At 41.2% G+C, this 12733-nt stretch overlaps 1 protein-coding gene and 1 long non-coding RNA gene across 3 annotated transcripts in view; one reads left to right on the forward strand and one right to left on the reverse strand.

Moving 5' to 3' along the window:
• LOC111259324 (uncharacterized) overlaps positions 1 to 12733 on the forward strand; it is a gene marked incomplete in the record, with an annotated part of 51769 nt that overhangs the window by 23327 nt on the left and 15709 nt on the right. The window contains 7 exon segments of the mRNA XM_022831267.2: positions 4954 to 5057; positions 7148 to 7282; positions 7816 to 7915; positions 8214 to 8327; positions 8474 to 8680; positions 10627 to 10839; positions 11063 to 11143. Of these exon segments, the coding sequence (XP_022687002.2) occupies positions 4954 to 5057; positions 7148 to 7282; positions 7816 to 7915; positions 8214 to 8327; positions 8474 to 8680; positions 10627 to 10839; positions 11063 to 11143 (954 nt within the window).
• Positions 8287 to 12733, reverse strand: part of LOC111259327 (uncharacterized) — a 65396-nt gene continuing 60949 nt past the window's right edge. For both annotated transcript variants that reach the window (XR_015310546.1, XR_002679580.2), the window contains exon 4: positions 8287 to 8348. This is a non-coding gene — a long non-coding RNA (uncharacterized LOC111259327). The remainder of the gene's footprint in view (positions 8349 to 12733) is intronic.

The following is a 12733-nucleotide window of genomic DNA, read 5'->3' on the forward strand; positions in this document are numbered from 1 at the left end:
GCCACAGGCAAACTAAATGAGCGTACATCTCATTCATCCACCTTCGCTAACACCTAAGCTAAGATCCTCTGACTGTCCTGGATTGAGGCAGTGGGGTTTACTTTCTTCCTACACATCTCGCCGATAAACGAGTTGACTATTGGCAAACAGATAAATTAATAATACTCCGTTTTCAACACCTCCAGATCACTAGAAAGATGATTACATAGCTTGTTTGATCTTGGTTCAGCGAAGTTAATTAGAATCCCCACAAAATAACATCTTAATGCTCTATAGTATTCAACTATGTGGAAGTCGGTGAAAACACTTCTCGCATTCAAATACATGTGTGGACGCGGCTTATTTACATAGGCAGCTTAAATCGTTTTTAATCCAATACAAAAACAGGTGCCTTTTTTTTCAGTGAACGCTATCTCATTTCACAACGTAGCGTTTTTCTAAGTCTATACACTCTTCCAACATGTGGTGCCATCCTATTCGTTAGTTAACTGCTCTAAAAGAACAGCTGCCAGCTCAGGCTGAAAAATACACATCTACAAATGTAGAGGTCTCCTCATTCGATGAAGGTCTGTCTTCAGTATGAACTTCGAGCCTGAGAAAGAGCAAGTCACTAGGATCAGGGATACGGTGGACGGTCAATTAATTCAAACTCTAAATCGTAAATTTTTGATTATGGTGACCACTAAAATATCGGGCAGTATGTTGATTTGGTAAAATAGCACTTTTTTTTTTAAATGCGGCCGTCTTCCTGTCTTTAACTTATCAAGTAATGACGCGTAATGTGCCTTCGATATTGATTTCCCTTTTTCAACGTAGTCACCATCGCAAAAAAACAGTCCCTCCATGCCGATGGAGCAGCCCTCGCCTTCTTGGGGGCCGATTTAGCTTTCGCCTTCGAGTGCGCTTTGCTTCCAGAGGTGTAGTAGTGCATCCACGGGTCATTTATAGTTCTCATTCGATAGCAAATCTCCGATTCAGTGCCCCTAAATCGCGACAAGAGGACTTTGGAAGTGTTCATTTGAAATCGTTTTTGGTTCTGAGTGAGTAAGCCTGACTAGCACTCAGCTTGCGGTTAGCTCTTTCATGCCCAAATCCTCAGGCAGCATATAACAAACGCATTTCATTCATAGCCCTTGCCGTTCTTCTAACCTTCATTTCATTCCAACTTAGTTCGATTGGAGTTTCGACATATTTATAATCGACACGCTTAGATTCAGCTATCGAAAATTTCTTAATGATAAACAACTGAGAACAATGGTTCTTACACAAATGTCTATTTAGTGTAGGGACCGGCCAGAGACCTATGCGGGTGGAAATTGTACTTGACGCGCATATGTTTAGCCATTTCTCTTATCGGATATCTGTTTATAAAGAGGTATATTTCTGATTTTATTGAATCAAGTTCTGCAGAATGCCACTTGACCGACGAGTCCTTATATACAATGTAGCGAATCTGTAGACTCATGATACTTCTATTATGGCCCAACTGGGAAGTACCTGACACATTGGAACTATGTTGGTGTTTTTCTCGTTTATCATTACAAGCAGTTCGAAAATAGAGAGACCGTTCCGTTTTTAACGAAGTCACCTAAACTCCAAACAGGGTAGTTTCGTGATTACGGAATAGACGACCTATTTTATTACTACCTTTTCATAATGGCATGCCTGAGTGGGACCTTTTCATTTTTCGAATAGTAGATAGCCTTTTTTTTTAGCTAGTGCTGTATTGGCGCACAAACATTATCGGCCCGGTTATAGATTTGCATACTGAATACCTGTCTGACCGGGAATATTGATAGGAAGACCAATTGAAGCCTAGCAACGAATTATTCATTGTCTCCCTAAAGTGCAAGGTGTTTTAACCTTGGAAAACTGCAACGAGGTCAAGCCAGCATTTGTGGCAACCCTCCCCATATGCATCTAAAGGTAATCTTACTTGTTGCTCAATTTACAGGTACATTTTACTTTGTGTCCTCGATGGATAATACAATGGCTCTTTTACCATTGATAGTCCACATCGTTTTAATTTTTCATTAAGGCACATGATCGACATACTATAGGCTTTCTTCATGGATAGGTTTCTTACTTGACGCAATCAATTTTACGGAACATTGCAATAATAAGGGTAATAGATGTCGCCATTGTCACATCTATTTCAACGTTTACAGCCGGTTCCACGATTAAGTGAAGCGCTCTCAAACTATAGCCAAAGCATTAATAGTAAACGAACTCGACACAGCTGAGCCCATAATTTTTTTTTCTGAGCCTTTCAACATCCTATTTCAATATCGTCGACAGGCTTACTCAAATAACATTATTATTACCACAGCGGTGTCGTATAAAAGGGCTTTCTTTGATATAGAGCCCATATGCAAAGCGTACCCAGGTCGCCGAAGGCTACAAACTGTAAAAGTTGCATTGAAGCCAAATTTTATGATCAATAAATTCGCGGCCAGTAGCGAAGTCAGCCAGGACGCGAGCCTTCGTAAAGGGCCATGGAACGGATAATGAGCAGGTCAGAAAGCAAGTGAATGCGCAAGCACATAGCAGTCAACGAACAGCGGTGAGAAGAGCCGATGCCAGATGATTAATGAAGCAGCGAACGTTTGCTTCTGTCACACTGTCAGCCACCGCTTAGTATTGTATAGCAGCGAGGTTTGACTGGCGGCGGTGAGACGAGATGGCTTTGATGGAACAAATCTGTTTCACTCCATATTGCCTATCGCATACGAACACGTACAGGAACGCTTTATTGACATAGATTTTTAGCTGTACACATGCACATGACGGCATTTACTAGTATCGGCTGCTATACAAAACTCTCGAACACGCTGAGCTCGAAGTAGCTCGGGGCCGCTCAGCGGGAAGCTACACAATTATTAACTCCCGATTATGTGGGCGGAATCGACTGCAGCTCCAGTTCCCCTATCTGACCATCGGTTCAGAGGTTTATACTGATACAGTTAAAGTGACTCGTGCTTTTTCCCTTCTTTTCCCACAGTTCTTTTACATTTACTACTACAAGAGCTACACAAACATGTCGAAAGACACGTAGCCTCTGGCGTGTGCACGTATCTTTCGACTGCTTCCCCAAGTTAGCTTTGTCCCCGCCTTCATCTCACACAGAAACCCTGTGAAGATTCTTAAGATTTACATTAACTCTTAAGTCCCTTACAAAAGATCAACTGTGGCTATTCCCCATGAAGTACTCAGGCTTTGTGATATTGCTTGCCGGTTAAAAGAGATACTGTGATTTCAATTCACAGTAAAAAAAGGCCCAGAAGATGCTACTGTTTACCACGGATTTATAGCCATCACCTCACTGCTAGGACAAATTTCTACGATGTATGTTTATTCGGTTTTGGGCTCCGATTGTATCTAATCCTCTCGTTTCCTCTACTAATTGGCTTATTCGTGGCCGACAGTATCGAAACGAACGGTGTGTGTAAAAAGATACCGGTTTGAATGTGGCCAAAGTTTTCGACTGCCTGATCATGTTGTTCTCATGCAACTGTTATTTTATCTTGGGATCTCTGGCGATACTTGCAGCTGGTTTACAGGCGGCAATTCAATAAAGTCGATATTTCGGGCTATCAAGCGGAACCCACGCAGCCTCTCAAAGGCATCCCCCGGAGCACGGTCCTAAACGCTTCTGTTCTTTGTTATTTCCGGGCAAGCAAAACTCGTACATTTCTATAGAGTTGGTGCTGGCGGTGGGTAGTCTGTCGCCAATGATTTCGCATAGGCTAACTGTTTCCATTATATCGCTCCCTAAAGCTTGCACTGATTACGAGTAAAATAGAAGCGATTCTCTTTAAACACTGTCCTAGGTTTCATTTCAGGTTAGCAAGCATTGTAGTTTAACGATTCTGTGCCTTTACTTAGTTTCGTCCTACAGATTTGTCTTAAAAACCCTATACCAATCGCATTCCATCTTCCAAAATGTCTACGCGTAATAGCAATTTTCTGTCTTAGTTTTTTCTTAAGATTTTAGTATCTCTATAAATATCCCCGTCTCTTTTGTTGTAATGCGGTGCTCTAGAGGGCTAGTCATAGCTTTCAAACTTCGCAACTCAAGTCTTATAGAAAAATATGCATCGTATCTCATTCCTCCATGTTCTCGTTGCCGAGTGTTTCGTATGCCCCTCCAGACTGCCTCCAGCTCGTAGCTTAGCAATTACTCTATGAGAACTCCGTTTTTATTTTAATAATTCTCGAGTGCTGTGCCAATCTGCCCGCTACGTGCTCGAATCTCGTTCAGGCCCGACCTGTGTCGCCCACTACTATCGATTCTCCATTATCAGCAATTCTCTTTTCAACTGCACCAAAAAAATTCATTATTCCGATTCTACTGGATCTACCATCGGATACTTTTTCTATCATGTTTTTCAAATCCCATTACTAGCTATCTGATCTACAGGTCTAGGTACTTTAGGTGTAGACGCTATAGTTTGCTTTGCTTGCTTTGCCAACGTTTGTTAGTAAGGTATGCTAATTTACTTAAAGGTTCAAGCCGGTGACTGCCTAGCCTTGACATCCGAGCACTATTTTGAAGCCCTCTGATATATCAAATAGATTTATCATTTACCAAGGATTCATACTTACCTTTTCCGATAGACGATTACCGTCATTACTGCCAAACCGAGGTGCGCGACCACAGGTTTAATCGTATATAACACATTCATAGCTCTCAATACTCTCAAGGCAGACTTTTTTCATCTCCGGCAATATATAGCACGGTCGTCATAGCCCAGCTCATTGATCCAGCGGCCGGTTATCTACAAATGTGGCCCAATACGATGAACGTGTACCTGATTATGCCAGAACGTCGATTTGCCACTCAGTTACTGACTTTCGTAAAATGTTAACATTGAGTTAAATGAATTCATCAGCGTTCATTTACTTATTTTTAGTAGTAAACTTATCTTTTTATGTTTTTTACTGTTTCTACAGCGTCGATTACCTACACTGCTGTTATTCGGGGCAAAGTGGCTTTACCGTGTAACATCGAGCCACCAACAGCCGGCGATGAAGTAGTGCTCGTCCTGTGGTACAAGGTAAGTTGAAATATTCCCTTAGAGCTTGAGGTAAGTTTATTTGCAATTGCTCTCCAGCATTCTGCTTGCTAGCGAAGGCCTTAATAGGTAGCTTCACTATTGTCGGCCAGTTAACTGTCGTGTCTTGAAAAATAAAGTTTTGCGTATATCAGTATAACATAATTATGCGTTCGATAGAACAGTGATCATAAATAGTTTATAGCATGCTCTGTTTCAATGGATACATATCGCTAAATTGGTCGGCAGTACGATTTGTAGCGGAGGCGGAAATAAACCGGCCGACCGTACCTTAAGTTCATTCCCTAAATAGCTACGCTGATTTCAGCATGTACGTATATTTAAACTCCGACAATTAACGCATACCACTGAATAAGAATACTGAAAAGGCTTGGTCAAACCAGTTTGAGAGTAACTTAGTTGAGTAGTAAGTTATTAAGGCTTTATTGATGATGAACATGGCGAGCTAGCTACCCCAAGAATATTGAAACAAACCATTGCGAAAAAGCACGTCTCATTCTCAAGCCGTAAGTGTATTTCAATATCAAACAAAGTAGCACAGTACTGCCTTTAACTTATCTGATGCGTTTTTTCTTCTTTAATGTTCAGTATTTAGGCCGTTAAGCATTTTCTCAGACAGCTGGCCCCTACCAGCACGAAGCGAAATGTGCTATGCCCTGGATTCGAGCCAAAAACCATCGTGTGTCGCTAAATTAAACAATAAAACATGCTACGCTTTGCGCTACCATGGTGATTTTATTTATTTGGCGTGAATCACATTAACTCGCCTTAACTTAGATCACGAAAACTTCTTCTCTAGCGCTTATTGGTGCGTGGCTGTCGCGTTTCCGCGGGTGCGGCGGCTTGCACCGATGTGTTCACTTACTATGATTCACGCGCAGATAACGTTGCTGAATGTTTCCCGCGGGTGCAAGAATGGAAAACCCACAAGAGGGGACTAAAGTAGGATCACATCGAATATCACAAGGTATACGCCGATCGGTTTCACTGGTCGTAAAGTGGTAGGGGCAAAGACGTTTGTGTCTTTGTTCTGCGGTGGTAAATGTCAGAAGATAGCGAACCCATTGAAAGCTATTATATACAACATACGTAATTGCGAGTGGATCTTACCTGGACGGGAGGGTGGTGTCGTACCAAAGAGAAACACTTATTTGAATGAAACACTATATATATTCTATTAGATAGTCAGTGATATTGTGTGATGGAGTATATTTTAATTCCTACGTGTGCAGTCAACTAAAAGAAAGATTGATACACGCAGAAATAGATAAGATTCAGTCAGCGTGCATTTCAAGTTAAGTACGGATTTCTTACTTTGGCCCTACACAGAACAGCGATACCAAACATTTCTACTCCCAGAGCTCTAATTGTAGGCGAGCGGCCTTTTTGTGGGCGAGTCTTTTCAGCGTCCTATTCTGCTTACTTCGAAAAGAGTTCGGGCAACACAAAGAAGCGAGCTCAACTATGTATTTTTTTAATGACGTTCCTTAACTATACAAGCAATATTGTCAAACGCAACTGTAAACCTTAACCGATTCAAGTCATTGGGTTATGCAAAAATAAATTTGCCAAAAAGAGACATTCGGACAAAGCTAGTAGAAATGTAATGCCACAAACAGATAGACGCTGGCTCTAAATGATAATTTTACTGCTATTACCATATAGATACCATGACCAATGTATTTGATAATTTGTACAGACCTACTTTTTTGACTGCCAGCTGGGATGTTCAGGATAATTCGTATTAAAGGTATATAATTCTGAATAAGGCGTTCGGTTACTGTAATCTTTACAGCCGCCGCTAGATAATTGTTATCGATGGCCAGAGAGCAGACGATTGTTAGAAAGCCCTTTCAAATATAATGCGCTTTTATTTTCTAGTTGTAATTTTATCTAGTATATGTGAAACTGTGACAAAATTTCTTGCCAACGCAAAGGAGCATTTTTTCGAAATAAGGGACGTCACGTTCGACTACAGCCATGTTTAAAACATAGCTATAGTTACTATTGCATGTGTTCTGAGCTTTTTTCAGATAATAAAAATTGTTTACCTTGTCGTGTTTTCATTGAAGGACGATATTCCAGCACCTATTTTTACATTGGACGCTCGCCGGGGCGATAATTTGGAACGGGCTCCACAATCGACGCTCAGCGACCTTGGCAAAAGAGCCTACTTCAATATGGCGAATAAGCCCGCATTTCTTCAGGCAGGTTTAGCGATTTATTTATTTTAACATTTAACACTGCTAGGTAAGTTTGAGTTCTTTCAGCAGTCGGAAATAAGATAAGTTACATTCTTGTATGTTTGGCATAGTGTTTCCTTTCTAATTTGTATAGTTCATGTGTATATTTGTGTATTCCGCAGATCACTATTCTATAGATGAAACACAGTTGTAAGATAGTTCGTCGATTAAGTATCAGTTCAAGCCGGCGTATATCTGTCGACAATTTTTGTATGTAACAACCGGAAATCACTGGAATATATCCTACGTGACAAAGGGTGCCACGACTAGCAGGAATCAGTACACTTTCCGCCATGTTCGCACTCACTATGATAAGGGTAGACATATTCTATAGCAATATAAAGTAATGTACAGTACTTCTACAAAGATCTTCTTCTCGACGAGTGATCGTGCGCTAAAGTAACATAGTGAGATAAACCGTTAGCCAACATTTGCACGTTATACTAGAGAACTTTCCATCCACGATTGACCCCATTCATCCACTTTCTTGCCAACAGGTTGATCCTGTACAGGAAGGCGACGCTGGAGAATACCGATGCCGAGTTGACTTCAAGCGAGCTCGAAGCATCAATACTGTTATTAACCTCCGAGTTATCAGTATGTGATTTAAACTACAAATACAGCTATCTGGTACAACGATGTTTTTTTAATTATCGAAATTAAATAGTAAAAATGGAAAAGATGTGCACCGAATCCCAATGTGGGTGACATAATTGGTACTACCGCGGAGGACTTTGGACGGGTCGATGTGAAAAGCAGATTAAAAGCATGTCCAGCTTGTGATACTGCCCATTGTAAGACAATGACTTACTTTAAGACAATACTTTTACAATACTTTTGAGACAATGACGCGGTTTCTTTCAAGAACCTATCTTAATATCGTTTCTTGTTACAGTTCCATCGGGTGAACCGGTAATTTTTGATGAAGAGGGCACAACCCGACTAAGGGGATTAGTCGGGCCTTTTAACGAAGGTGATCCGCTCGTACTCGTGTGCCAGTCTGAACAGGGTAGAATCATACGAGTCACATCTTGAATATTAAGAAAAAAACGCAAATATTATTTAGCATTATCCAGTAAATCATATGTTGTTACGAAAATAATAAATGACAACAAGTAACTGCCGCATTGACGCTAGCGAATGATCTCTTTATAGGAAAACCACGACCGTCCGTCACCTGGTGGAAGGACTACCGTCTTTTGGATGATTCGTACTTCTTCGATGCTGAAGATAATCTCGTCAAGAACGTTCTCGAGATCGAGGCACTCACTCGAGACGATCTCCTCTCAGTCGTCATCTGCCAGGCATCGAATAACAACATTACGGTTCCTAGTCCTGTGTCTGTTACGCTCGATTTGAACTGTAAGCGTTTATGATGAATCCAGCCTATCCCATCTGGATGAGAATCATTATCATGATACTTTACGGAACTCTCCTCGAAATGTTGATACGAAATGCTCCAGAAGCTTGCATACCGCCGTTCACCTTTGCTAGCATTCGTCTTCTTATAATTTGCGCGTTACAACCTCACTGCTTGCGCTCTGGCTTATATATCCAGTGGCAAACGCAAGCGCCGCTCAGATGACTCTTAGACCACTTACAGGTTCATAGTTTACCAGCCATAGACAAACTTCTCGTCACATAACTTTTTGCGTGGAAGGAAGTCATATCTGGGGGTGTTTAGCTCGGGGCTTCCAACTACAATTCTATACCAGAAGCTCTCAAAGACGATTTAGATGGACAGATTTAGCGTTTCTAAATGCCTGCTTGGTCGAGAATGATATAAGGTACGTTTCAAGTACGCTTCATGCTGTTCGCCAGCGGTGCAAGAATGAGCGTTTTGAATTTTACGACTGATATTGATGTTAGTTACGACGGATGGCCCTCAGCGCGAAACAAAACGTATTTATAGACGATTTCGAAGCTAAATCTAGTAGGTATGATACACTGAGCGCAGACATCAGCCCGTATAAAACTCCATACGGTGCTATTTAGATCATAGAGCACGCTACCGACTACTCTATCATCCCTCATTTATGTATGCTCGAAACCTAGCATTACTTTCGTAAAACATAAATTGTTACGTTTACAAGATGGGGATTGTCAAGAGATTCGCTCACCTTGACCCCTTCAATTCCGCGTCTGTTTTTGGTAAAATTCACAGCAGACGGTGCACTCTCGTATGCCATCCCCCAGTTAATTTTCTATGCTGCTTTTACAAATAGTAGAATTTAGTAAGTTCGGGTTAAGATAGTACAAATTTTTTGCAAATGTGGTAGGGCATCTTCAACCTAGTGGACTCTGTGAGACGTATCAATGAAAGCCAGAACCAAAACTGGGAATACCTTTGAAATTCGTAAAGCTAATCAAAATAAGTTAGTACAAAGCTTGACTGGCCACGTATTAAAAACGCATTTCGTACGCCTCAGGCTGCGTTCTCATAACATAACGCGCATAGGAAATTAGAATGCAGCAGAAGCTGAAAAGTTTTTGCGCTACAAATTAGCAGACGTTACAAATGGTTATTTCGCCAAATGATCTGCAGCAGTCTGATTCGTATATGTAGCGCATGTCCTACTATAATATGCATCCTGAAGTTCTGCGAGTGTCCGTTGAAAGGTTTTCACCTACATAACAATACAGATGAGACATCCGTGTCTTGTGTTTTGTAAGCAATCAGGCTTTGGTAAGGCTACCGTGGCCTATAGATACTCAACTAAATACTGGCCCATTCCACCGGAGCAATATTAAGCGACTTTTCAAACGACTAAATAGGTTAATATAACCTGGATTGTATCAATTCCTAGATGCACCTACATCTAAATGAGCAGCAGTCTTCTTGGATAAAGCCAATATAAGCCACGTAGCAGGCTTATTTATTTGCGAAAAACAGTTGGCTAGAGATATAGGTAGTTAATTTTTTTGTAACTTTATCTTGTATATCGCAGTGTAAAAGTCCTCCTGTTATATTGTAGTTATTGGCCTAAGTTCTATGAATTAGAAATTATTTCCTCATAATTCGATCTAGAGAGGAAAAAAACTTTGACATTTTATTTCAATTACTTATAGTACGATGAATGTAAATTCGTAGAACCGATTGCCAATTCAAGCTTCAATTCAAATAGAACCTCGCTGTACTAAAGACCTTCGCACTTACTTTAGAAACCATAGGAAAGAGGCCGTACGGGGCGGTCTATTTAGTTTAGACACATAAAACTCTAATTCAGTCAGCCAGGTGTGGGAATTATCATAATTAGTTGTGTTAGACAATTAAATACTAACTGAATTTACGCTTTTCAATTTTGCAGTGAAGCCCCTTGATGTTTCAATTGAACATCCTCCATCACAATTATCTGCAAATCAGCAGGTCCTGTTGAAGTGCACTTCCTCGGGATCAAGGCCGGCTGCCAAGCTCAGTTGGTGGATGAGCGGACAACAGTTGAAAGCAACCCGTGAGGATGAAGCCTCCCTGAAGAGTTCCTCCTCCGTCCTCATCATAACGCCCACAGCCGACGATAACGGTAATTTGCTAATCTTGAAATTGCTGACTTCTTATCTATTTCAATTTTGAAATGAACGCTCTTAAACTTGGCATCGGCATGTTTTTAGGAGTCGACCAATTTAGCTTCAATGCAGCTACAAGCGTGTCTGGTGAAGTAACATATCGCTCTCTTGCATCTCTGTATTTGTGAGAGGGAACATACTGTGTTACATAATTCTCCTATTGATGTTTTCCTTGTACAGGAAAAATGATCTCCTGCCGAGCAGAAAACGCACTTATCCCGGGAAGTGCCCTCGAGCATGGTCTACGACTCGACGTGCATTGTGAGTAGGCCCAATGCCTGTCTATATAAATACTTTAATGGCATGAACAATAACAACAGCAGCGTAAAGAAAATGAAGTCGTATGTCGTGCTACCATATACATCATGTTGGCATCCGCTAACAATGCGAAGCCTTTTCTAAACGAAGCCGACGGGCGAGAAACTAGCGTAACCAAAAAGTGTCCTTCGTCCCACCAACAAACAACAGTAAACCCACAAGGGCCTGTTGTTGACAGTTGTGGGTTGTCCTTTGCACGAATCCGCCTCGTAACCTCCTTTCATCCAAATACTTATATATTTCTATATAACCATGCGTCCTACGCGTAGCTTGCCGTTATCACCATTGTTATTGTTACTGTGCACACCGTTTAGATAAAAAGATGACATGACTAAAATGTAGGTTCTTCTGTAAACAACTCAATATGACGTTCAGAAAGTTCCGTCCGTGATCTATAGGCAATTGGCGGACCCCGTCGCACAGCAACTCAACGAACACGACCTCTGAGCCCATTATCCTTGCATGTACGCCTTCTATGCGGCTAGAGTTGCAAGTATAAATTTTGACATTACGAAACTAAGGTTATATGCGGTGTATTTTAGAATAACGGAAATGATCCTTGCCGACAAAGATGGCTAGTGGAATATCCGAGGCATCAAAATAGTGTTGCCTACATCCGAGTAACCCACTACCTACGCTGAAAATTAGTGGTTACCCACCCGCTAAAAAGTCAGTAACTATTTTGTATTGCTTTGTACCAGTAGCTTTGGGCGCAGTCTATACAAAAACGTTTCAATCATGCAATGAATGCTTTTGTTTGCCATACCGATTAGGGATTCCTACTACATCTATCGACATCTACGTATCAACAATTTTAAATGATTTAGAAGATCTGCTTTACATTGCCACTGATGTCCAAGTGCATTGTATTCTTTACACAGTCCAATTTTTTCTGCTAGTTCCTGTTGGGACCATGTCAAGGATAGCGGCTTGTTCAAAAGACCAGCAGGTCGGGCCAGTTTGCTTGATACAGCCTTGGGGCCTGCAAGCGTCAGGGTAGTTGAGAGTGCGTAAACAGGCACCTTTTATAGAAGGAATGACTTGGTGTTTCTTTGCATGCCTGTACTATTAGTTGCCGGGGAGATGCTTAGCTCGAAGCTACCAGAGGGCCAGCTGATGTCCTACAGCTTCTACGGCAAGGTCATGCAAGCGATCATATGTTAGGTTGTGCGTTTATTTTTTGCACAAATAAATCTAAAAAGATAACTACCGTATCTTTTGGTTAGTAAAAGCAAATGCATTTCTTGCGACTCTGTGTGGCTGTGTAATGGTTTCTCAGCAAAGTGTCGTACTATATGTACGCATATGAAACATATAAGCTGAATAGCGTACGTATAAGCATATTTACGTATTTAAAAAGACTTCGAAATCAAAAACCTAGTTTTTTAACCCCAAATCTAGCCTCCCCTCACTCAAAACCTGCATTTCTAAACAGAATCAACAATTTCCTATCTTTGAGACTGCGTGTGTTCCCTGACCCTCGTGAGGCTCCCAAGGGCTAACGATGACAAATGGTGAAGTCTTTTCCTTCAA

Source organism: Varroa jacobsoni, unplaced genomic scaffold (genome assembly GCF_002532875.2).
Source record: "Varroa jacobsoni isolate VJ856 unplaced genomic scaffold, vjacob_1.0 scaffold_321, whole genome shotgun sequence".
NCBI classification, from domain to species: domain Eukaryota; kingdom Metazoa; phylum Arthropoda; class Arachnida; order Mesostigmata; family Varroidae; genus Varroa; species Varroa jacobsoni.